Source organism: Tenrec ecaudatus, chromosome 14 (assembly GCF_050624435.1).
Source record: "Tenrec ecaudatus isolate mTenEca1 chromosome 14, mTenEca1.hap1, whole genome shotgun sequence".
NCBI lineage: Eukaryota > Metazoa > Chordata > Mammalia > Afrosoricida > Tenrecidae > Tenrec > Tenrec ecaudatus.
The window spans coordinates 54,451,642-54,476,674 of record NC_134543.1 but is presented as its reverse complement, the minus strand read 5'-3'; the positions used below and the strand labels follow the sequence as shown (position 1 = coordinate 54,476,674).

At 46.2% G+C, this 25,033-nt stretch overlaps 1 protein-coding gene across 20 annotated transcripts in view; it reads right to left on the bottom strand.

The window, feature by feature from the left end:
• TRIM9 (tripartite motif containing 9) overlaps positions 1-25,033 on the bottom strand; it is a 125,323-nt gene that overhangs the window by 16,903 nt on the left and 83,387 nt on the right. For 13 of the 20 annotated variants that reach the window (XM_075530870.1, XM_075530875.1, XM_075530872.1 and 10 more), the window contains 4 exons: positions 16,648-16,758; positions 14,865-15,018; positions 6,737-6,894; positions 1,656-1,794 (listed from right to left, as the gene is read on the bottom strand). In XM_075530870.1, coding sequence (XP_075386985.1) covers positions 1,656-1,794; positions 6,737-6,894; positions 14,865-15,018; positions 16,648-16,758 — 562 coding nt within the window. Of the gene's footprint in view, positions 1-1,605; positions 1,795-6,736; positions 6,895-14,864; positions 15,019-16,647; positions 16,759-25,033 lie in introns of those variants that run through there. The other 7 variants (XM_075530871.1, XM_075530878.1, XM_075530884.1 and 4 more) reach the window with 3 other exon arrangements.

The following is a 25,033-nucleotide window of genomic DNA, read 5'->3' as shown; positions in this document are numbered from 1 at the left end:
AGACATAAGTGTTCAGGCTGCTGTGCTAAGAACCGAGAGGAGCGGACGAGCACGGTTTCTACGATGTATTATTATGAATAGAAATAGTTTCTCATACGTCTGAGGCCACAGATTAGCGACAGGGCTGCAACGTGTCTGCCTGGTCTCCTGGCACCGCACGTCACGCTTCCGTCAAACCGCTTTGGGCCCACGCGTGGAATGAGGCTCTCCCCACCGAGCGCCTCCTGCATTGCAAACACGAGAGCTCAGAGAGGGCTGTGGGCCGGCGGCGCGTGGGCTCTCAGGGAAGGGGGGCGCGTGCTCTCCAACTGGCCCGCCAGCCCAGAGAGGCGAGGACGCAATGACAATCCCCGAAGAGGCTCGAGCTGTGCTGGCGCCCAAATGGAAATAGGTCAGGTGGGCGCGTTCCCTTTCCCACCTTCGTCTTTTTTAACGGTATCACTCCCAGACTCCTGCCTGCCCGCAAAGCACCCACCGTTTCCACGGCCAGAGGCCTGCCAGCCTCCCGGTGGGATTCTACATTGTGCTTGTTTTGAACCATGTGAACCGGTTTAGGGTGACTGGCTCCTGCTGAGGGGCGTAGTGAGTAAGGGAAAAGTGCCACACCAGTTCCTTCCAGCTAACGTGTTGTTGACCAAGGACAGAACCAACAGCCTGGGCTCTGCGGGGGTGGGGGGCGGGGCTGGTTATGGAGCGTGCCCGGGGAGAAGGGGTGATGTCTATGACCGAAGTGACACCAGGAGGTCTGAAAACGCCCTGGCACCAGCCACCAAGACCTTTTCCAAAGTTTAAGGTCATGTGTCGCTCTTACAATACACATGCTAGACGCCTTAGGGGTTCCGCCTGGCCATCACATTCAAGTCCTTCCTCTGAGATGATGGATGGCTCACTTGGCTTTGATGACCCACCTATTTTCGCTAGGGCCAGCAAGGGCAAGTTCGTTCGAGATTTACTTGGAACGGTGGTCCCAGGCCGCCTAACAAAGCCTAGAGGGATGGGCAAAGACGAGACGGGCCGGGTAATGCAGAGTCGCCGGCCCTTCCTGCGAGGTGCCCATGCCCACAGGAAGGCTCCGTCCTGCGGTCGCCGTGTGGGCTTTGGGCATGCAATGGAAGCGGTCCCAGCGTGCTGAAGCCAGGAGTGGCCCTCAGGACCCCCGAACAGCTCTCGCACCCCGTGCCCGTTGGAAACAGGTTCAGTCACACAACTCCACAGGTGACAAGCACCGAGGGCCCACCCTCCGGAGCAAAGAAAGCCCTGCAGTGCCCTTTGGGGTCATCCGGGCCGAACGGGGCCCTGGTGGGTACCGGTGGGAAATGGGAGCCTGCTCTAGAGCCTTCGTCTCACACCCCGGGGGGGGGGGGGTCACATCCAGGGCATCTGATCCAGCTTCTTCCGCTGCAGCTTGCTTAGTGTTATCAAAGGAAGCCGACGGCCCGGGCCGCGTGGACTGCCGATGTGGACTCTGGTTTGATCACATCCACACCTCGTGGGTTCGCTACGGGCCGAGGAGGAGCCGCGGCTCTGGGCCGGCGCGCAGAGCCAGCCAAGGACCGCGTCGGGCACGGGGGAGGGTGGGGGGTACCTCCCGGCTTGCCCGCCACCTTAGATGGCGCGCAGTTCTCGCTCTGAGGGGTACTGCTGAAGGGCCTTACCCTCGGACGTTTGGAGGACCAGCGTCTTGCTGTACGGGCTGACTCCCGTCTTGTTGAAGGCCTTGACCCGAGCGTTGTAGGTGCTGTTGAAGTGAAGGCCGTCCACCGTGCACATGGTCTCCTTGCCGACGTAGACTTCCTGCGGGCCAACAGAGCACAGGCCACCGTTGAGAGCGGACCCGGGTGAGGGCGAGGCAGGCGGCGGGCTGCGTGTTTAGGAGCAAGAGCTCGGACATCACCCTGTGAGATACTGCGCCCTTGACATGACCTCGTTTAGCCTCAGTTCCTGCATTTGTAACCTGGAGACACAAGGTCATGGGAGGATTCCCTAAGGTCTTACCCGCCCGTTGGCTAGAATAGTGCCCGGCAGTTTGCAGGATCTGGCAGTTGAGTGAATACTAGCTTCAAAAATGGAAACATGGGTGCTAATCGTTGTGAATTTGTTTACCTTTGTTAACTTGGTATTTAAACAGCATTTTACACCTCCAACAAAAAAAGCAAACTCACTGCCGTCAAGTCGAAAGTCCCATCTTTCTCCCTCAGAGCAGCTGGTGGTTTTGAACTACTGACCTTTCTGATCACAGCCCAACTTATAACCACTATGCCACCAGGGCTCCGTATGACACCAGCTGAGCTCTTTAATCAGTATGGTTTATAAAATCAAGTGTGAAAACATGAGGATGGGCCCTCCGCTGTTTATAACTCCACTGATACCTTCAGGAGCTGTTGAAAATCCTCCACTCCGAAGCCGTAGGCGTGTAGGTAGGTTTCCATCACAGTACAGGGGGAGGGAGGGAGGGAAATGAGATTTCAAAGGCTTAAAATAAAATCTTAGCATAATGCATCTTTAGCTTAGGCCAGGCACCTGCCTCCCTCCTCAGCTGTGCACTTTGCAAAATTATGCTGGTGTAATGTGTAAAAATAATTTGCATGGAAAGCAGAGCCTTAAAATGACAGCTCTCCCGTGGGAGGGCAGGAAGACTGGGGTCTGGGGTCACCTAGATTCAGTCCCACTGCCACAGGGAAACAACCTGAGTACTTTGCTCGCTCCTCCAAGGCGTCTCCAATTTTAACGTGCACATGAGTTCCTGGAGGGCCTTGTGAAAATGGAGTTTTTGATCCAGTAAATGCCTGGGATGGGACCTGAGAGTGTGCATTTTAACAAGTTCCCAGATGAGGCTGTTAGTGTTAGGTGAGGACCGAACTTCAGGTAACCAGGCAGGGACCACCTGGAGACACTGAGGTAGAAACGTTGGGGAGTGGCCGTCACTCTTCTGGTGGCCTATTGGTTAAAGAACAGATGGCCACAATTTTGAGCTTATCAGGAGGGAGTGGTGGGACTCAAGGACTTTTTTTTTTTAAGATCATTTTACTGGGGGCTCAGACAGCTCTTCTCACAATCCATAAATCCATTCATTGTGGCAAGCACATTTGTATATATGTTGCCAATATCATTTTCAAAGCATTTTCTTTCTACTTGAGCCCTTGGTATCAGCTCATCCACAACTCCCCCATGATCCCTTGATAATTTATAAATTATTATTATTTTTTTATGTCTTACACCAACCACTCCCTTCACCCATTTTTCTGTTATCTGTCTCCCGCCTCCCAGGGGTGCATCTTATATGTCGATCATTGTGGTTGGTTCTTCATACTCCCCCTCCACGCCCACCCCTTCCATTTCCCCTCCTGGTATCACTATTGGTCCTGAGGGGTTTATCTGTCCTGGATTCCCTGTGCTTCCAGATCTTATCTGTGTCCATGTCCATGCTTGTTTGATCTAGCTGGGTTGGTCAGAGAGAACTGGGGTCATGACAGTGGTGGTGGTGGTGGGCGAAGCATGAAAGAGCGAGAGCAGTGCTTCTCCATCTTCCTAATGCCGAGACTCTTTAATACAGTTCCTCATGTGGTGGTGACATCGCGACCATAAAATTATTTTTGTTGTTAGTACATAACTAATTTTGCTTCTGTTATGAATTGGGTGACTCCTTTGAAAGTGTTGTTCAACCTCCAAAGGGGTCCCGACCCACAGGTTGAGAACCGCTGACCTAGTGGAAAGTTGTATGTTTCACTGGTGCTATACTTCACCCTGACTGGCTCGTCTCTTCCTAGTGTCCTGAGGTAGTTAGTTTATCGTGTCAACCTGGTCGATAAACACATGTGGGGTTAATTGGAGGGTGGAGAGATAAATGAAATGGCTCAGTGAGCCTTTCTAGTTCTCGGGTCTCTTGCTTTAGCCAGCTGCCTTAGCCAGTTCCCTGCTTTAGTTGGCCAGGCTCACTTCCTGAAAGACATCCCTGAGGAGAAACTGCATGGGCCTACCCTGATTCAGCCCTGGGTGCTGGAGCACCTGTGTGGAGACCCCTGCCAGTGCTGAGATGTTTACATATATTCACGGACTCAGCTTTCCTCCTGTAGTTGGCATCATTACGTGTTTTGTGAGATGGAGGAGGACTTTGTGGGTTGTTGTCAGACATATGGGCTAATGGGTTAATGTTGGACTTGTGGGCTTGGGCAGCACTGGGTTGGAATGTTTTCTTGATGTGCACTTAATGTTTATATAAAACTCTCTCTTATACATGAGTTTCTGTGGATTTGTTTCTCATAATGTACTCAGACTATTACATGTCCCTTCTGTAAGGGCATGTCCAATTGTCTACAGATGGGTTTTGGGTCTCCACTCCACACTCCCCCTCATTCACATTGAAATGATGTTTTGCTCTGGGTCTTTGATGCCTGATTCCTGATCCCATGGACACCTCATGATCACACAGGCTGGTGTGCTTCTTCCATGTGGGCTTTGTTACTTCTTAGCTAGATGGCTGCTTGTTTATCTTCAAGTTTTTAAGATCCCAGACATTATATCTTTTGATAGCCATGCACCATCCACATTTTCGTATGCACCCGTTTGTCTTCAGCAATCATATCAGGGAAGGTGAGTATCGCAGAATGCTGTTATTAGAACAAAGTGTTCTTGTATAGAGGGAGTACTTGAGCAGAGGCCTAATTTCCATCTACTGCCTTACTACTTAAAAAATAAATATATGTACATAGAGATGTTTCCCTATTGTTTTATATAATAATGTATTTACATATGTACATGCCTACATTTAGACCTCTATAAATGTTGACTCAAGGAATTTTTTAAAATGTTACTGGGGTTCAAAGAGAAAGGAGGAAACCAAGATGCTAAGATTCTGAGTCTGATAACTGGGGAGAAGGCCAATTAGGGTGCCAGTAAGACAGGGCTAAATTTTAGAAGAAAATGATGGGTTTTTAAAGCATGCTGACTTTATGCACTGTCAGGGTGTACACATGGACTTTTCTAGTCAACAGGTGGAAATGTGGAGCTGGGTGTGTGTGAGGGAAAGACGGAAGAGTCACCAGCATTACCACCCCTAACCCCCAACCCAAGGTCATGGCTATTGAGTTAATTTCGCCTCATAGTGACCCTAGTAGAGAGAGTAAAACTGGTCCTGCAGGTTTCGGAGACTAACTTTTACAGGAGTAGAAAGCTCCATCTTTCTACCTGGGAGAAGCTGGTGGTTTTGAACTTCTGACCTTGCAATTGGCAGTCCAACTCATAGCCACTATGATATATATAGAGAGGAAAACAAAAAGCTTGAAAAACAAAACAGGATCTGAAATGACAGCCAAGTGACTGGTGAGAAGTTGCTGACTAGAACAGAGTGCACAAGAAGTAGACCATGAGAGTCTTCCTTTGGACAAGCGGGGAGCTTGGCTTTTTCATACCAGTGACCCAGCACTCACAGATGTCAGGCTTCCCTATCATGAGAGAACGGTGCTGGGAACCCTAGAAGACTGGGTCTCTGCGCTCATTGATTGAAACCTGGCTGAGGAGGAAACCAAACAAACTCAGGGCAAGGGGGCTTCAACAGACTTAGCTCTTGAAAGCCAGTGCTTCAGGGTTGGTCATTGATGGCCAGAAGGAAGTGTCGTCCTCAGGGTCTGGTTTTAGACCAGTCTCATAGTTCTCAGGGCAGGATTGGCCTTGGGAGGTCCCAGGCACTGGAATTCCCACAACAAGAACCCGGGCAAGGCTAGAACTGGAGGGGCAGAAAGCAAGGCGGTGTTGAGGAAGTAGATGAGATGCAGGCTGTGTGTATGAGAGCGAAGCAGACCTGCAGAGATAGGCATCCACATAGGGAACTGACTTGTAGGCATCCCAGCAAACCAAAAGTCAGACCACAGCTTCCCAGTGGCTGGAGCTCCCTTGTCATGGAGAGATAATGGGGTGGCATGAGCTATCTCTGGTCAAAGTCTCAGAAAGAACCATAAAACACAAACAACTCTCTATTATTGAGTCTATTCTGACTCATAGCTAGTCTATAGGTCAAAGTGGGACTGCCCCTGTGGGTTTCTGAGACTAAATATTAGGGGAGTAGAAAATCTCTTCTATCTCTCATAGAGCTGAAGGTGGTTTCAAACTGATGACCTTGTGGTTAACAGCCCAGTGAGCAGCCCTCTACACCACCAGGGCTTCTTAGAAGAACCAATAAAACTGGGGAAACCTTTGCTAGAGAAGCCTCTTGGAGTAGGGAAAGAGTAATAATGAAAATATGCCAGTAAAGAAGGGTGCCAGTCAGAGACATCAGAAAGCAGTGGAATAAGGGAACAAAGACCATGATAACGTAACTCACTAGCAGACACACTCTGGACATAGCAGTCGCTAATACAGCTGGCTCCAGTGTGCTAGGCAGCATGCTGAGGGTCTGAAGTGGGTTATCTAACCGAAGCCTAGCAACAATGCATGAGGTTGATATAATTGTTATCATCCCATTTGCCCAGTGAGGACCTGAGGCTGAGAGGAAAGAAATGTGCCATCGCAGAGCTCCTTGGTGGATGCAGGGCGTGAATTTAGGCCGTCCGACGTCAGAATGTCTCCTCAGAAACATAGAGTGGTTTCCATTCAAACAACAGTTGCCTCATTGACAACCCCGGAGAAAGCAGGGCTCAACTGGAGGATGGGCAGGCCCTGCCAGACTGAGGCTCCCCGGTGGAGGTGGATCCGGGGAGGCCGTTCCTGGCTTTGGTTAACAAAGAATAGTTTCTCTACTTACTCGGAACTGACCCCCGCTGCCATCATCCAACTCCAGGATGTATCCTTCAGCGGCCACTCCGGACAGAGGGGGCTGCTTCCAGGAGAGGGTAGCGCTGTTGTTGCGGGTGCAGCACTCTTCCAGCTGTAGGATTGGGGTGGCTGGGACTGGAGAGGAAGCTAAACAGAAATTAGTACAACTCTGGCTTCTGCTGAACTGCAAACACTTCCAAATCTCGGGAGCGAGGCATCCCCTTGACAAACATGCGGCTAGAAGCAGCCCGCTCTGGGTGGAAGGGGGACCTACACAGGTTCTTTCCCAGAGTCTCTGAGAGTGAGACTGGCTCTTGAGCGATGTGTCTTTTTCCCAGGCTCACCTTAATTTTGGTACCTTAATGGTAGCAAGAGGTGGGGGAACACATACGCTCACACACTGCTCTGAAGGCGTTGTCCCCGCAGAGAAACGTTTTACATGGGACCCGAGTGTTTACCATTGTCCACTGAAATCTATCTACCCCATGACACAGCTGGACCCGTAGGAGCCCTGGTGATGGAGGGTTACAGACTGAGCTGATAACTGCAAAACCTGCCCACTCACTGGAGAAAGAAAGGCAGGGTTTCCTGATTCTGCAGAGTTGGTTTCAGACACTCACAGGGGCGGTTCCACCCTGCCCTAGACGGTCGCTATGAGTCGGCATTGGGACGGCATTGACTCCATAGCAGTGAGTTTCTTTGGTTTGGGTTTAGTATGGCTGGAACCATGCGAACACTTTTGTCAACTGTATTCTGTGTTCTAAATCAATTTGTAAACTGGAGTCTGCTTGTTCTGAGAGAGGGCTCTGAAATAACATTTTAAAGGTTCTATAATTTCTTTAAAAAACCTACATCTTCTACTCAAGGTCTTGTGCAAGCTCATAGCTATAGAAACACAGTTTTGAAATGTGGGGCCAAGCGACACAAACAGTGCTCTCCATTTCCAGACTGCCAAGGATCGTGTCATCATTTCGTCCAGGCCCTGCTCTGAACCCGCACACCGCAGACACAGAACACCTTGCCTGAGCCTACAGTAGCCTGGGGGTGGCCGAATAGGGTCACCGGGGCCTCCTGGCCAGGGGCACCTGTCAGGGTGTTACTACTTATGGCACCACCTGTCCTCATTAGGGGAGAATCTTTACTATTTAAAACGGCAGATCAGGTGAGTCTTCAGACAAACAGATGTAGTTCTGTTTGTGCAGGACTAATCCCTGACTTTAACATACAATCTCAATACAGAGAGTTGAAAAACAATACCTTTATTAATTCCGGCAACATTTTTTAAAGCATTGCAACATTGATTTATTTATTTAGCACTTCAATAAAAGGAGGGAACGGCTCAGACCAGATCCAAGGGTATTTAGATGATTTAAATGTTAACCACGGGACACCTGGCATGCTGTATCAAAATTGGACTATGTGTTGCCTGGGATTCAATCTGCCCTTTGCCAGTTAGCCCAACCAAGACTACGGTTAATTTAACAGCAGTTGACGAGACAGGTTCTAGGGTGGATAACCTAGAAAACAAAACCCATGACGACAACATGGAGATGTGAAGGTGAGTCAGAAGTAGGTCCGTTATCCACGATTATAAACACCAGAGCGACTCAATCACACACACTTCATTCAAGATTCATGGCCCACGAACTGGAATCGATCCATTTAGCGTGCTCTCTTTCTCCCTTTGGCCTGGCATCAACCCTCTTAGGAGCAGAGGGTTTGGCTTGCGTCTCCTTGGAGAGAACGACTGCTTCCGTCTCGGAGGTGCTCAGAACCTCTGGATTTGGAGGAAGGAAGGTAAATTCATCCCCTCGTTGAATACACAGACTGAAGGAATGGATGCAAAGAGATTGCCAATTGGATGCAAAGGCCGTGATGTAGAGGTTGAAAGTGGAGGGGTTATTGTTTCATTATTAATGGTAGAGACTTGTTTTCCCATAAAAAAAAGAACACATTTCTAACCTGTTAACTGGGGAAGTAAACTACGGCATGTTGAAGTAAATCCTTCTCCACAGGTCTTCCTTCCATTCACACCCATCGCACACTCTTTTTCCTTTTGTTCATGTTTCAGGCAAGCCCCCATGTTATCAGTTGTAAAGTCAAAGACTGAGATCACAAGATGGCTTTGATTGGAACCATGTGGACGCTGCCCTGGCAATGTCTTTAATAAGAAACTCTAAGTTCCATTGTAGACACAGGTACAATCATAGAATGAACCAAAACACACGGGGTCGTGTGTAATCAAAACATTGGCATTTCATTTATTCATGCTCAGAGGATACATTTTAAAAGACCAGAAAGGAGAGGGAAAAGTCTAACCACTTGCTAGTATTTAGATCTTGATATTGGCCCAGATTTTAAGAAATATGCAAACAAACCAACAAAAGAAAGAAAGCAAAAGAGGGGGAAAAAGAGAGTGAAAAAGGAACAAATAAACTCAGGGCCATCTGCGTTTGGCAAAACCTGTTCTTAATGTGCTGAGAATTTTTATGTTTTTCTCTTATTTATCCCAAAATATGGTGCATATCAAAGGCAAATGTGGCAAAATTACAGCCTCATTAGCAAAGACAAATGTTGGCATCTTAGAAAATTAGGTTTTATGGTGGGTGTTATGTTACCCCTTTCCACTTTATTAGGTATAAAATAAATGGCACACACACACACACACACACACACACAAATCCAAAGTATTACTTTCAAATGAATTCACCTCCTGTGATTTGAAACTGGCGCCATCATTTCTGAACCCAACTCTCAGGAACAACAGTCTATCTTGTTGAACCCCTCTTGTTGGTGTGACCCTAGCTACCTTGATCTTGGAGTCTTACCTGATCGTTCCCAAGCATCTTTGTTTTCTCCCTGAAGGCCTACTTCCCCTAGACCTGATCAGAAATCTACTGCATGGTTCTTTTTTTTTTTTTAAGCCTGTAAAGTCAAGCAGCAGCCTAAAATATCTTTTGTCAACTACAAACCCGCTGCTATCAAGTACAGCATAAGTTTTCCAAGCTGGTAAAACTTTACAGAAGTGACTGCCACATCTTCTCCAGCAAAGCAGCTAGTGGATTTGAACTGCCAACCTATAGGTGAGCAACCCGACACTTGAGTACTGCTTCACTAGGGCTCTTCTCTTGGATACAAGGACGGTTTCCTTGATACAGCTTGGTGAAGCTTGAGGTCGAATTTAGTCCCTTGCCTACACCAGTGAGGTAGCTCAAAATGTTATTCTGCAGCAGTGGTCTCTTAGGAACATAATCAAGGTTTCGAATGTCTCTGTCTTCCAGCCCACTCTACTTTGAACCGTATTCAACGGAACAGCTGGAGGGCTTCTGAAAAAGGGTGTCCCCATGCCACCGTCCGGCGGAGCAATCGTCCCTGGGGAAGCCGTCTGAGCACTTGCGGGGTGCCAGATGGTGCAGTGACAGTTTCACCTGTATCCATTCATCGATGATCACCCCGGGTTGTATCCCTGCTTCTGGAACCCGGAAAGGTCTCATGGCTACTAAATGGCAGGACAGACTGCGGGCAGGGCACTTTCAGCCCGGTGTGTGGTAACTCTCTGTTAGAGCTAGATCCACAGGCCCAATCCCGAGAGGACAGGTTCTTGCTGGTTCCTGCCATCAGGTGATACGATTTCTATGAATTGCTGGCCTGGATTAGGGAAATAGTTCACCTTACGTGCTATGAATGCTGGGACGCAATGTAACTGAGCTCCTCTCTGAAGGTGCCTTTGCTCATTACCAATGGCATCTGAGGGAAGTTTAGACTTCGGCTTAGGTTCCCAAACGTATTTGGCCCACTGCCCCCTTTGCAGGAAAACACGGCTCAGCGCCCCTTTAGCAATTAATGTTGTTCACAGTACAGCCCAGAATCTTAGCATCTACTTCGGCTGCTTCCCTTGTTGCAGCACCTCCCCACCCCCAGGGGGCGGTGCGGTCCACTTTTGGAAACCTTGCTCTGGTTGAGAAGTTTAGAGGTACATTAACTCCTTTCTGGAAACCTATGGCTGGCACAGGGTTAAGGGTAAACATGGTGCCTGTTTTGAGGGCAGGCATGTGCGGCACCCAAGCCAGCCCAGCATGGACAGACTCGGGGCTCTGATAGTCCCTGCCGGTGAATGAGGGAAATTGTGTCCTTAGGTGAGTAGAGGCACTTCGAGGATGAACAGCCATTGGTCGATGTGCTAAAAAGGCTGGACTAAAGGTTAGCTCACCGCGTCTTCTTGGTTCCCAGGGAACACACTGGCATTTCATTTCAGCAGAGTGGCTCATGGAGCGTGAGATACTTAGGGTACTTATACAATCCTAGGGTCATTCGCCCGCCTCCCCAGGGATGGGCAGCTCTCTGAAACCCAGTGTTCCATACAGCGGAGGCCTGGGCACGTTAGGAGAGACTTTTCTTTCCCCCCATTTATGGAAGAGTTGGCAATATCAGCTTAAAATTGAGGGAAAATGTTCTTATTACTCACCACTAAAACAAAAACAAAGCTTAATCTGCATTGTGTAAAAACTTGAAAGAGCCAACACCTCTCCTAATAGTCTGGAGAGACTGAAGGATGATTTTCTAATCCAGATACAGCTTGGAAACACGTCCTTCCGAGGCATGAGTGAAGGCAGAGCCAGCGTTGTCCCGCTCGATCTCAAACGGTTGGGAGTGACGTGGCTCAGATCAGTTACGTCCTGCTCACACAGAGCAGCTGTAGGCAGTGCATTCTTGCTACTAGTCGCTGATGTGAGTGACAATACTGAAAAACCAACAGCAGCCCCTCTTCCTTGGATTCATGGAAAATCTGAAAATTCACTTGAGATGGCATTTCAGAACCAGAGAGATGATTGCTAAAGTTTGGAGTCAAGGTGTGACCAGATAATTTAGTTATCAAACATAGCTTGAAATGTGCATTTTAGATTTTTTGAAAATATCATACTTTGTACTGTACTCTACTTTTTACAATTAGAAAGCACACATTGAAATAGATTATGGTTGATTTCACAATGGTTAGATTTCTTGAATACCTTTTCAAGTGCTGGTTATATTTTTGGTCAATTGTACATGGATCGTAGTGAGCAGTTTCTTGAGATTAAAATATATATATATATATATATATATATATATATATATATATATATATATATATATATATAGCTGAAAAGCTGTGAAGAGTGAAATGTATTACCCTGACTTAGATTAATTCCCTAAGAACAATCTAGCATGATGTTGGGAAGAGTCATGTAGTTGCTTATATCTTTCCAGATTCCAAGGAGAAGACTTAGCTACAGTCAATCACCTTCTACTGCACCAAGATCTTTCGGGTTTTCTCTTTCCATCTCAAGTATTTGACAGGATAAAAATTATTCGGATTCTAAAGAGGACCGGGTTCTCACTGAATTAATTAAGCTTAATGAACACAAAGCCCAGCTTAGAAATCAAGCCTGTAGAGAGATAGCAATAAGAAGTAAATGGAATTAAGATGAAGTGTTAAAAATGAAAAGGAAAATGGAATAGTTCAGTCTCATAGGCAAGGGCCTGTTAGATTAAGGTCATAAATAACTGTTGTGGCGAATACTGTGTTCCCGGTGAACTTTGCTGCAAGAGTGTTCTGTGTGGGGCTTTAGCATCCTTGGCATCTCTGCTCTGTGTGTCTGTGTGGTTTTTCCTGCACGGTGCACACAGCTGTGTCTACACTTCTGCGTGCCGTTCTAAATGGTTGCGTGTCCGAAGGGAAGTACAGGAGAAATGTGCTCTGCGACACACGTGCAGCACGCCCGTTAGCCAGCAGTCCCGTCCCAGATGAAGGGCCTGTTCATTCTAACGCAGTCTTTAACATCCTGCCAACTGGCCTGAGTGCCAGCATGGGCAGATGGACATGACTCAGGGAGGCAACAAATCAGGGAGGGAGGAGAGGGCTCTGCAGCAGATTAAAGAGTGTTGAAGCCCGGGGGCTTTGTCCTCTCACTGTCCGGCCTGCTGTCCCATCACCAAGGCTAATTGGGTTGGCTCAGCTTCTTCCTCTACTGCCCAAAGCCCTTCTCTTGCCCTTTGTGACCTATTTTCGCCTCGGTGCTCCTTGTGATGCAGCCTGGTTTTGCCTCATTGAAGGAACTGGGTGAAAACAAAACAAGCTGTCATGGAGTTGACAACTGTCGTGGAGTTGTCTGACCCAAAGTGGAGCCGTGCTCCTCACGGTTCCAGAGACATTTTGACATAGTCCTAGATCGGCAGGCTTTCCTTCTGAGGCACCTCTGAGTGGGTCCAAAGTGCTCATTTATTTTGGGTCAGTAGCTAGGAGAGGAGCTTAACTGTTTGCACCACCAGGGGCTCTTCTAGGCCCGAGAGGTGGCTTTATCCACAGACTATCACATTGGAGTTCAAGAAGAAATAGGATGGAAAAAATTCTATAGGCAAAAACTAGATTTCTCAAGCACAAGGGAACAATTCAGTTATTTCTTGGGGGAGGAAATCCCTTGGTAAAGAACAAGCAATCACAGCACTGGTGAGAAGTTGTGGCTCTGAAGTCCCTCCCCGGGTTTGAAACCTGAGCCACCGCTCACGAAGGTGTGTGACTCATGCAAGTGGCCTCAGTTTCCTTAGCTGCCTGAGGGTTGTGAGAAAAAAAATGAGTTAATCCATGTAAAGTGCTTGGGAGAGTGTTTAGTTTGGGGAAATAGGACTGAACATTTTTCTTACTATAACAAAGCATTTTTTATTCATAATACATGACCTGTGTGGAGATGAGTTCAGGTAGCTTTTAAAGCAATACCGATTAAATGAAAAAGATAACTGAGAATAAAAGAGAGACAAAGGCTCTGGGGAGGAAGAAAGAAGTCTATGCAGGAAGCATTGGGCTGAGTTTAACTATGCGGCAAGGATCCCAACGACGCCCCCAAAGCTTGAGGGGTGATATAGATTTCTCGGTCTGCCAAAGGGAACACTAGATTTTTTTTTAAGTAAAAATTTTTTTTCTTTAAGCATGGAATTCCAAGATATGTATGTTTAAATCAAGAGGGTCAAAGAGCAAATCAATTTCATTAAACAAAATCAGAAAATGAAAAAATGACAGAAATGGAAGGAGAGCAGATTGCCACCAGGGTAAGGGATGGCGGAAGGAAAGGGAGAAGGTGTGATCATGAAGGGGCAGTCAGGCGGGATCCCTGTGGCCACAGAACGAGTCTGTGTCTCACGTGTGATGGCGGCACGGCGCATCTGCACGTGTGAGAAGATGGGATGGACCACGTGTGCAAGGGCAGTTCCTGGGTCTAATGCAAGGTGCGGCCATGGGCAGAAACTGGGGGAAGGGTACACAGAACTTCTACTTACTGTTTTTATAACTTCCTGCAAATGTATGATTCTTTTGAAATGATTATTTCTTAAAAAGAATACAAACATTCTCCAAATGGCCATAAAAATATTAAGACATGGTGGGCTTTGGGTTTCACTATTCTTTGAAAGAGTTATTTCCCTTGAGATCGTTTAAAATAGTTGCATCCCCTTCCCCCCAGCCCGCTCGCCAGCCACCACAAATCTCAGCGAGACCTTGTCACATCCCTTAATCACATCACCTCATTTTAAAGTTGATTCCAAGTATACTCAGTCTCTCTTTTCCCTGACAAGCACTAGTGAGCTGACACTGACCTTTTGAAATTCCCACTGATCCATCCCCAAGACGTTAGCTTGCGAGCTGTATCCTATCTATGTGGAAGCAGTAGTTTCAACTTTGGAATCCTTTGATTCGAATCAAGAGTTCTGCTTTCCAAGTTTTAGTACTGGAAGTACCAAGATTTTACATAGGTGCAATAGAGATGTTCTCCTGATCCCTACCTGTGCTGCTGAACACGTGGAATGGCTGAGATTCACAAAGGGGCAGGCGTTGGACTTATCTGACTCACCAAGAGGAGAGGTGACACAGCCACAGGAGTGCCTTCTCATCATAGGACAAGACAGAAAGCCTGCTTAGACTTCTGTAACATGAACCAGAGGTTTGGGTGTGCTTTCTTTCCCCGGGGGTTTATCAGCCTAGCATCTGTCACTGGTTTGCTGCAATGGGTCACCCACCCTTAATCCTGCTTCAAGCACCAGAATCTGCTGGGATGTTGCTCTCTGGCTCGGTGGATGCAGCCACATACCTTTCATCTGCACGAAGTCCAGCTGGTGAATGGACTGTAGCAAAGAACTGTTGTCCAGACTCAAGTCGAAGTCCGTGGTCATCCGGGGCGTGAGCGTGCCTTTCCCCCACTGATCCTCAGTCAGGTGCACTCTCCTGATGAGCGCATCGGAAATCTAAACACAGCAAAGACCACACAGACTAAGAAATTGATGCCAAACATGGAACACAGACCTTTCCGGCACTCTCCTGAAGCCATGTCTCCAAGGAGCCCGGGACAGTGTGGAAGAGGTGGAGCTTGCTTCCTGTGACCACAGTGACTCTCATTTATCATGCTCATCGGGACACTTTTGCGTTGGGGAGGAGGCACTATAAATACCAGTTACCCTGCAGGTAGAGCCCTGGTGGTAGTGACTTACACTGTTGACCCCAAACTGTAAGGCCAGCAGTTCAAAACCATGAGCTGCTCCTCGGGCGAAAAATGAGGCTTTCCATATAGATAAGCGGTTCTCAACCTGTGGGTCATGACCCCTTTGGGGGTGGTGTCGAGTGACCCTTTCACAGGGGTCACCTGATTCATAACAGTATCAAAATTATAATGAAGTAGCAACAAAACTCATTTTATGGTTGGGGGGTCACCACAACATGAGGAACTGTATTAAAGGGTCGTGGCATTAGGAAGGTTGAGAACCACCGATATAAATTTTTAGCCTTGGAAACCCAAAGGGGCTCTGTCCTATAGGGCCCCTATGAGTTGAAACTGGGTCTTTATGCTTTTCCCTCAAGTTGATTTTGACTTGCGGTGACCCTGTGAGTAGAACTGTGCTCCCGGGTTTTCCAGGCTGTGATCTTGGGAACAAAATCTCTCCAGGCCTTTCTTCTGAGGCACCAGCGGGAGGGTTCAAACCATTCACCTTTCAGTTAGTAGGTGAGCACTTAACCATGTACACCACCCAGGGACTTGATCTCACAGGCTAACTCAAATAGTGGGTCAGACTACTTATGACTGATGAGCTAAAGCCAGCATTTCGAGAGGATGTTCTGTTGGCCATCCATGCGTCCTGCCAGCAACGCTACGATTCTCCTTTGCAGCGTGGCTGTCCTGGACGACGTGGCTATGGGCTTTCTGCAGTAGTCTAGAGAAGCTGCCGGCGATAATGCGCAAAGTGCACGTCTCCAGCACGGCAAGCCCACCGCCTCCGTACAGTCATCGCTTTATCCTCTGGTAGAAACAGTTTCCATGTCACTCCTTATATTCAGCCTCCCTCTGCCAGTTTAGGGAAATGCGAGTTGGTGGGGAGCTTCGTGTTCCTTAACAAAAGGACCCTAATCACTGGGATTAAAACTTCAAGCAGAACATCAGAGCGTCTACTAAATCAATGAACACCAAGGAAATAAGGAAACAGGCAAGACAAACGTCATCATCGAAGTGAAATCACTGACTTTCTGCCAGACACCTCGCGTGCTTTTAGTTAGACCTTTTTAGCTGGCAAAACGGTCCAGGATATATTAGTGGGAAAGGCCCTCATGCTCCTGGAAGGCAATAGAACTCTGCTTTGGAAAAACTTACAGGGAATTACGTTTCGTGATTAAACATAAGAAGACAAGTATGCCCCGCGCTTCTCAGCCTTGCAGCACCTGGCGGCAGGGATTCCAGGACGTCAGGGGACTCAGCAAATCCCCTAGAGCAGATGGAGACGAGGTTTCACTAGGGACCCAGCCCAGCCTGCGTCTTTGGGAGCCTGTCCTAGGCATCCTAGACCGATCCCCTGGGGCACTTAGGGTAGCAACTAGTTGACACTGACCTGCAGAAAGCCACTGGGGTCATTCTCCTTGATCACCTCCAGGCAGTACTCCATGAGGCCGGTGGTCTGGCGCAATTTCACTGTGCAATGAGAGATCTGGTCTCTGACCACCTAGGATGGATGGGAAACAGAACCGTTGGAAATGGCAGAGAAGAAGCCACGCTGTCAACCTGGGGCTTCGGGAAGTTTCTTCAAACGGGAAGCCACCAGCGTCCTGTGATGTCACTATGTTAAGGAGACTCTTGTGAGGCAACATCTGTAGTCAACAGAGACTCTGGACAATGACCCTTCAAAGAAACGGGGAACAAATCTGCCTGAAGAGACTGCAGATGTTGAAATCCGTATTGATTTTTTATGTTTCTGACAATACTGGCTAGAATCAAATCCCAACGCCCCTCCCTCTACTCCTTTCTGGGATGTGACTCTCTTGTGAGTTGCTGCTCTCCTGGGAGAGAAAGGTGCTGTCGCTCCCCAAGGTGCTGAGCTCAGTGACGTGATGCCCACTGTCTCCTGCCCGTGCCCACTCACTTCTAAAGTTCGAAAGCCATTGCATTTGGGCTTGCTCGTTTTGGTGGAGGTGGGAGGGCTGACAAATGAGCATTGGTAAGGGGCTGGCCGGCTGCAGAAAGAAATTTGGAGACAATCCACTTAGAGTCCCTGCCTCCTCTGAAAGGGGTTTTCAAGGCGATCTCTTTGCCAAGTGGGGGTTCTGGAAAGGAATCTCCGAATGTAAAGCTTCTCTCTCGGAGAAGCTCCTTTGTCTAGCGTCAAAGCCCACTACTGTCTTCGGAAAGGCTCTTTCTTGAGCGTGGTCTTCGGTGCCAGAGGGAACTCAGCTCTGGGCCAAACCCTGAGGAGGTTTTGGAAGCAGAGTGGGAAGTAGGGGTTTTGATAAGCCTTTTCTCTAATAAAACTTGCTTTCTGCTCCTTCTTTTAATTTTGATTGTATATTTATTTTCCACGAAAGGTGATGATACCTAAGTTGAAAAACAATTGTAAAATAGATGGACAAAAGCAATCAATTTCACCACTCCGAGGCAAAATGTGAAGGCGCTCTGGTGCTGCAGTGGTGACCCAGTGCCTGGCTAACGGCAAGGTCAGTGGTTGGCACCTGCCCGCGGTCCCGTTGGTGGGAGGAAGCTGCTCGGTAGGGCACTAGGGTTGGGATCCACTGGAAGGCAGCGGGCTTTCTTTTTTGTTTAGTGCAAATTTTAAAAGCACTTTGATCTCTCCTTTTAGTTTTTTCTTGGTGGCATAGTGGGCTACTAACTGCAAGGTCAGCAGTTCAAAACCACCAGCAATTCTTTGGGGGAAATGAGGCTGGGTGCTCCCCTAAAACTTTACAGTCTCAGAAATGCAAAGGGGGGCAGCTCTACTCTGTCCCAAAGAGTTGATCTGAGTGACAATGGATTTGATGACAGTAGCTTCTTTGAAGTTTTTTATACTGATTTATAAGAAGCCCTTCTAGTTGCTGTGATTGTATGGGACCTTTACACTCTCCACACACTCAGCACTCTCTGGCAACTATTTCCTACATTTCCACCATCAATGCACGTGACTGGATACTTGTATTGAGTGAGTATCAAATAGCCCATTGAATAGATAGGTCATAATTAACCATTCCTGTTCACCTATTATTGGACATTAATGTTCCTAGTGATTTGTTGAAAACTACCTCATTATTGTTAGTTTTTGACAGGTGCTTTGTTAATTCTTTTTACTTTTAGTAAAAATTATTTTTATTATTATTTTAATGATTTACTGTTAATAAAAATTAAAATGATGAATAAGACATAGAGATTAGGATCCCTTTATCAGAATAGATAAGAGAGACCAGCTTCGTCATAAGATGATTTGTTTTGTGATTTTTAGGGGAGCAGTGATCACATTTAAATTCATGGGTATGAGCCCCCAATAAAATGATTTAAAAAAACAAACTCTTTAAAATATTCATGGGTTGATTTAATTTTCTTTGTCATCCAGTGTGTTTTTGACAACCCACCACTTCCATCTGCTGGTCTAGGCTCAAGGAATTCAAATTATTTCATGTTTTAAAAATGTATAAAGTAAACAAGAAAGCTAGGTTTTGCTTCTTGGGGGATAGGGTGAGATATTTAAAGTTTATTGTGCCAACCTGGCCAATAAACACATACGGGGTTAATTGAAGGGTGGAGAGATAAATGAGTCGGTTAGCCTTGCCTTTCTAGTTCTCGGGTCTCTTGCTTTCTGATGGTCAGACCAGGGTGCAGCTGCCTAACTAGTTCCCTGCTTCAGCTGGAGAAGCCACAGGGACCTATCCTGATGCAGCCCTGAGATGCTTACATGCTCACTGACTCGGCTTTCATCCTGCAGTCGGCATCATTGCGTGAGTTTTGTGAGATGGAGGACTTTGTGGATTGGTGTGGGACATATGGGTTAATGTGGGACTTGTGGGCTTGGGAAGCACTGGGTCGGGATGTTTTCTTGATGTGCACTTACCCTTTATATAAAACTCTCTCTTACACATGAGTTTCTCTGGATTTGTTCCTCTAATGTACCCAGGCTAACACAGGAGAGGGACTCACAAGTAAAACATTTAAAGATGCAAGACAGATGGAACGAATCTGCTTCTCCTTGCTGCTGCTTACGGCGCAAGTAAACTGTTCCCAGAGACATTGTTGTATTCTGGTAGCTGATGCCTCAGTGCTGCCATGTGGCAGAAACCTTGACTGTCACTAGTCATTATCCCACGGACGGTGCTGAACGTCTGAATAACTAGCACTTTCCAGATAGAAACCCTGTAAACAAAATAGACTGCACTGTTGTGTTTGTTTTTTCAGAAGATGCAGTTCAATGATAATTTTATGAGCTAAGTGTGTTGACATGGATCCATTATTCAGGCCTGATAAAATTCAACTTCTATAAATTTTTCTCGTGAGCAAGTTTATTTCTCATGTCGCTGGCGATGGAAGAGCTGTCTGAGGGCTGGGGCTTGCTCTTAGGAAGTCTAACAGTGGCACTGCCAGAGGGTTGCTTCGGTGCCTGCTTCTACAGCTCAAGCTTCTTGGAAGGGCTTACTATCCCTGAGTTCCTGGATCTCAGTAATCTGGCTACCATTGATTTTGGTCCATCTCGTTAGATTTTAATGAGTCATTCCACAACGATCCTAGTAGCCTATAACAAAAATTATTGGGATGCTAATTGCCAGGATAGCACTTCAAAGCTGTCTATCGCTCTAAGGGGGAAAGATCAGGCTACTTGGTCCTGTAAAGATTTACAGTCTTGGAAACCTAAAGAAGTAGTACTACCTGTCCCAATGGATTGTGCAGCCAGAGCAAGCTCTAAGGCAGTGGGTTTGCTGTGCGGTTCTATACAGAATGAAATGCCACCTGGTCCTGTGCCAGCCCCACAGTAATCTACATTTGAGCTCATTCTTGCAGCCACGATGGCAATCCATCTTGTTGAGGTTTTTCGTCTTTCTCTGCTGTTCCCCCACTGTGCCAAGCATGATGTCTTTCTCCAGGGAAATGGGTTCCTCCTGATAACATGTGGAAAAGTAGATGAGATAAAGTCTCACCATCCTCATTTCTTTCTTTCTTTTGAATTTAAATCATTTTATTGGGGGCTTGTACAACTCTTATCACAATCCATATATATATCCACTGTGTCAAACACATTTGTACACTTGTTGCCCACGTCATTCTCAAAACATTTGCTTTCCACTTAGCTCTTGGTATCAGCTCATTTCCCCCCTCGCTCCCTGCCACCCCTCCCTCATGAACTCTTGATAATTTATAAATTATCATTATTTTATCATATCTTATACTGCTTGACGTCTCCCTTCACCCACTTCACTGTTGCTCATCCCCCAGGCAGGAGGTTTTATGTAGATCCTTATAATTGGTTCCCCCTTTTTTATCTCACCTTCCCTCCACCCTCCTGGTATCACTACTCTCACCACTGGTCCTGAGGGGTTTATCTGTCCTGGATTCCCTGTGTTTCCAGTTCCTATCTACACCAGTAAGGTAGAATTGGGATCATGATAGTGGGGGTGGGAGAGAAAGCATTTAAGAACTGGAGGAAAGTTGTGTTTTTCATCGATGCTACACTGCACCCTGACTGACTCGTCTCCTTCCCGCTATCCCTCTGCAAAGGGATGTCCAGTTGCCTACAGATGGGCCTTGGGTCCCCACCCGCACTCCCCCTCAATCACGATGATATGATTTTTTGTTCTTTGGTGCTTGATACCTGATCCCCTTGATACCTCGTGATCACACAGGCAGGTGGGCTTTGTTGCTTTTGGGCTAGATGGCCGATTGTTTATCTTCAAGCCTTTAAGACCCCAGATTCTATATCTCTCGATAGCTGGGCATCGTCAGCTTTCTTCACCACACTTGCTTATGCACACATTTGTCTTCAGCATTTGTATGGGTAAGGTGAACACACAATGATGATTTTTTGTTCTTTGAGGTCTGCTACCTGATCCCTTCAACACCTCGTGATCACACAGGCTGGTGCGCTTCTCCCATGTAGGCTTTTTTGCTTCTTAGCTAGATGGTTGCTTGCTTACCTTCAAGCCTTAAAGACTCTTTTGATAGCCGGGTACCATCAGCTTTCTTCAGCACATTTGCTTATACACACATTTGTCTTCTGCGATCATGTTGGGAAGGTGAGCATCCTGGGATGTCCATTTAATAGAACAAAGTGTTCTTGTATTGAGGGAGTAGTTGAGTAGAGGCCCAATGTCCATCTACTACCTTAATACTAAACCTATAAATATATGCACATAGATCTATTTCCCTATCATCATATATAAATATGTTTACATATGTACATACCTGTATGTAGGCCTCTATATATGCACTTTGCCTCCTAGATCTTTCCTCTCTTTCCTTTTACTTTCTTCTTGTTCCACTATCATGCTCAGCCTTCATTTGGGTTTCAGTAATTCCTCTCGGTTACACTGCCCTAGGTCACTCCCTACCAGGCCTCCTACCCCATCCTTGCCACTGGTTTTGAGTCACTTGTTGTTCCCTTGTCCCTGGGTTGGTTAACTCCGCTTCCTTTCTCCCACCTTCCCCTCTCTCATGTCCCCCCAGAACCATCGGTTCCGTTGTTTTCTTCTCCACATTGTTTATCCAGCCTATCCTATCTAGATAGACCTGCAGAGATAATAATATGCACATAAAAACAAGGCAGCTCCAAACAAAGTGACACAGATTAACAAAACGATGACGACAACAGCCACCTCTTTTCCAAAGAGCACTCTGACTGTACTTCTTCTGGATTTGTCTGTCCCATGGCAGTCCATGGTGGACTCAATATTCTTCATCAACACCATCGCTCAAGGACGTCAGTTGTTCTTTGGTCCTCCTTATTCATTGTCCAGCTTTTGCATAAATATGTAGTGGTTCCTAGACCCTGATTTGGGTCAGGTCCATCTAGTTCTTAAAGCGATCCCTCAGCGTATCAAACGTTTCGAGTCAAGTGTCTCCAGGGCTCTCCTATGTGCCACTTTCTTCAATCTTCACAATCACCTATTTCTACATGGGATTTGTTATGGAGAGCCGTCCTGAGGAAGCCCAGCTATGTCACTTTCACCCTGAGAGATGCATGTCTGTGTCCTTGGCTGTGAAACAACACGGAAACCCTTGGCAACATGCTTGTAGCTTGCTGGACTCAATGCTTCCTTGTCTTAGGAAATATGCACGTGACAAGAATGACCTAGATAGGGGCTGGACAACAAATCTTTGTGCTTTCGTCTGCATTCAAGCCTAAATCAGCTCTCATGAGATAAAAGAATTAATCTGTAGTCCATAGTTCATGGAAGGCTTTGACAATTTTATCACCAGAGTCACCATCTGCTCTGCATGGTAAGCCTATCAATTATTCAAAGTGTTTCATTTGGTTAAGTGGTACTTTTATAAAGGTCATTTCTTGGGTCATGGATTGACACTGATACCTATTAGGAAAAGGGTAGTTTCAGATTGGAATCCTGTGTTTTTTGAATTCACAGGCTTGTTCTATAGCACAGAGCAGCATGACAGCATATACTTCACCAATGTAAGTTGTTATTCTATCAAGTGCATTTTCCCATTCCATCTGCCTTCTTCAATGAATGCACATGACACAACCCACATCAAGAACTAATGGTGAATGAAGAGCGATTTTATTATGTATCCAATTTTGATGTTGACACACTTCCCATCTCTACCCGACACCTGATATATGGCTCTTTAAATTTTCTTTGTTATTTTTTCTTTTGAATAAATACTTTTTCTGGTAATAGCATCTATCATCGTGGTGAATTTTTAGCCTAAGTAAACATTAACCCCATGTCTCTTCTCTTTTAGGTATCCGATCTTCAATATAATCTTTATTGTCATCCCTTTATGATTTAAAACAATTTCCCTTAAGCATAGGCAATCTTTCCCTGTTTAAGGTATTATTATTCTTAGGTATTGCTGTTGAATCAGTTCCGACTCGTAAGAACAACAGAACAAGGCACTGCCCAGTCGTATACCATCTTGACAGTTGTTGCCCATAGTTTCAGCCATGGTGTTAGTCTATTTCACTGAGAGTTGTCTTAACTACCTGGTGCTGCTATAAAAGAAATATCATAAGTGGTGGCTTTAACAAACACAAATTCATTTTTTCACAGTTATGAGGCTAGAAGTCCAAATTCAGGGCGCATGCTTTATGGGAATGCTTGTGTTGCTCTGTTGGCTATGGAGGAACATACTAGTGTCTTAAGCTTGTTTCCTAGTTCCTTGGAGAGCTCCGTGTGGTTTGGCATGAGACTATGTGCATCTCTGCCTCTCTCGATTACTTGCTTAATTTATTTTATATCGAATGAAATGGACTCTGGTGTATTCTACTCTGATCCTGTCTCACTAACATAACCGAGACAACCCATTTCCAAATGGGATTATAACCATAGCCATAGAGAATAGGGCTTACAACATATTTTTTGAGGACACAATTCTATCCATAACAAAAGTACTTCTTCACTGACCTTGCCCCAAGGTATGATGTCCTTCTCTAAGGACTGATCCTTCCAGATCACATGCCCAAAGTCTTGATCACATGCCCAAAGTAAAGTCTTGTCCTGCTCACTTCTAAGGAACATGCTGGCTGCAATTCTTCCAGGACAGATTTGTGTGTCCTTCTGCCAGACCTTGACATATCTATTATTCTTTAACAATTCCATAATTCAAATGCATCAACTCTTCTTCAGTCTTTCTTAGTCATTGTCCAGGCATATGAGGCAATTGAAAACACTAGGGTTTGGGTCAAAGACCCCTTCGTTTTAATGTGGCATCTTTGCTTTGGGGTATTTGAAGAGTCCTTTGCAGCAGATTGGCCCAGACACTGCATTGACTGCGTAACTGCTGCTTCCCTGGCGTTGATTGTGGATCCAAGTCAACTGAAATCCTTGACTGTTTCTCCATTTATCATGCTGCTGCTTATTGGATCAGCTGTGAGGATTTTTGTTGTCTTTATGTCGCAGTGTAATGTATACTGAAGAATGGAGTTTAAAAATATCATCAACAGTAAGTACGGCAAGTCCTCTTTGCTTTCTGCAGGCAAGTTTGTCACGCAGACTTGAAAGCATGACTATTGGGCCTTTTGATCAGGAGTGGGAGTTACTACATATCTTGTCAAGTCATGTCCCAAGATGACAAAATGACACTCTGAAATTTCTCATTTGTGAACTTTAAGTGAAGCTATTTGGTTGCTAAAGTCACCCTGATGAAATAGAAAATCCTCCTTCCTTCCTTATACTAGACTGAGTGTTATCATGACATATACAAATGAAAACATGAACCAAGCAGCTGTGGTCTGTTTGACTCCAAGGCATGATGACTCTGTGCGTGCCAGAGTAGAACTGTGGTCTAATGTTTCTCTAAGACTGATTTTTTGGGGAGGTGTGGGGTAGGGGAGTAGAGCCCAGACTGTCTTTTTGAGGCATCTCTGGGTGGACTCAAACTTTCAAACTTGAGCTTAGTAGCCAAGTGAATTCACTGTTTTCATCACCCAGACACTCCACTACAACCTGGAGGCATTTACGTTAAGGAGGCGTGTTTTCAATTTCTCACATGCCAACATTCTCCCACAGGGTCACAGGCTAATCCATTTGCCAGTCTCCTAATGCTATCCTCTGTACTAGTGTAACTCATTCACCCACATTGGCAGCTAATCATTTTAAAGACACGTCAGAAGCACTTTGGCTTTTTAATCAAGAAAAAGATGATCTAGAGCTATTAATTAAATAAAGCATTTGCCTGTTTGAGGCAGTCTTGAGATGTTGAACAGTAAAGTGAGGAACTTTCTACTCCAGAGGTGTGAATGCCACCAACAGGGTGATTACTAAACATTGTAACCATTACCCTAAGTATGCTCTCAA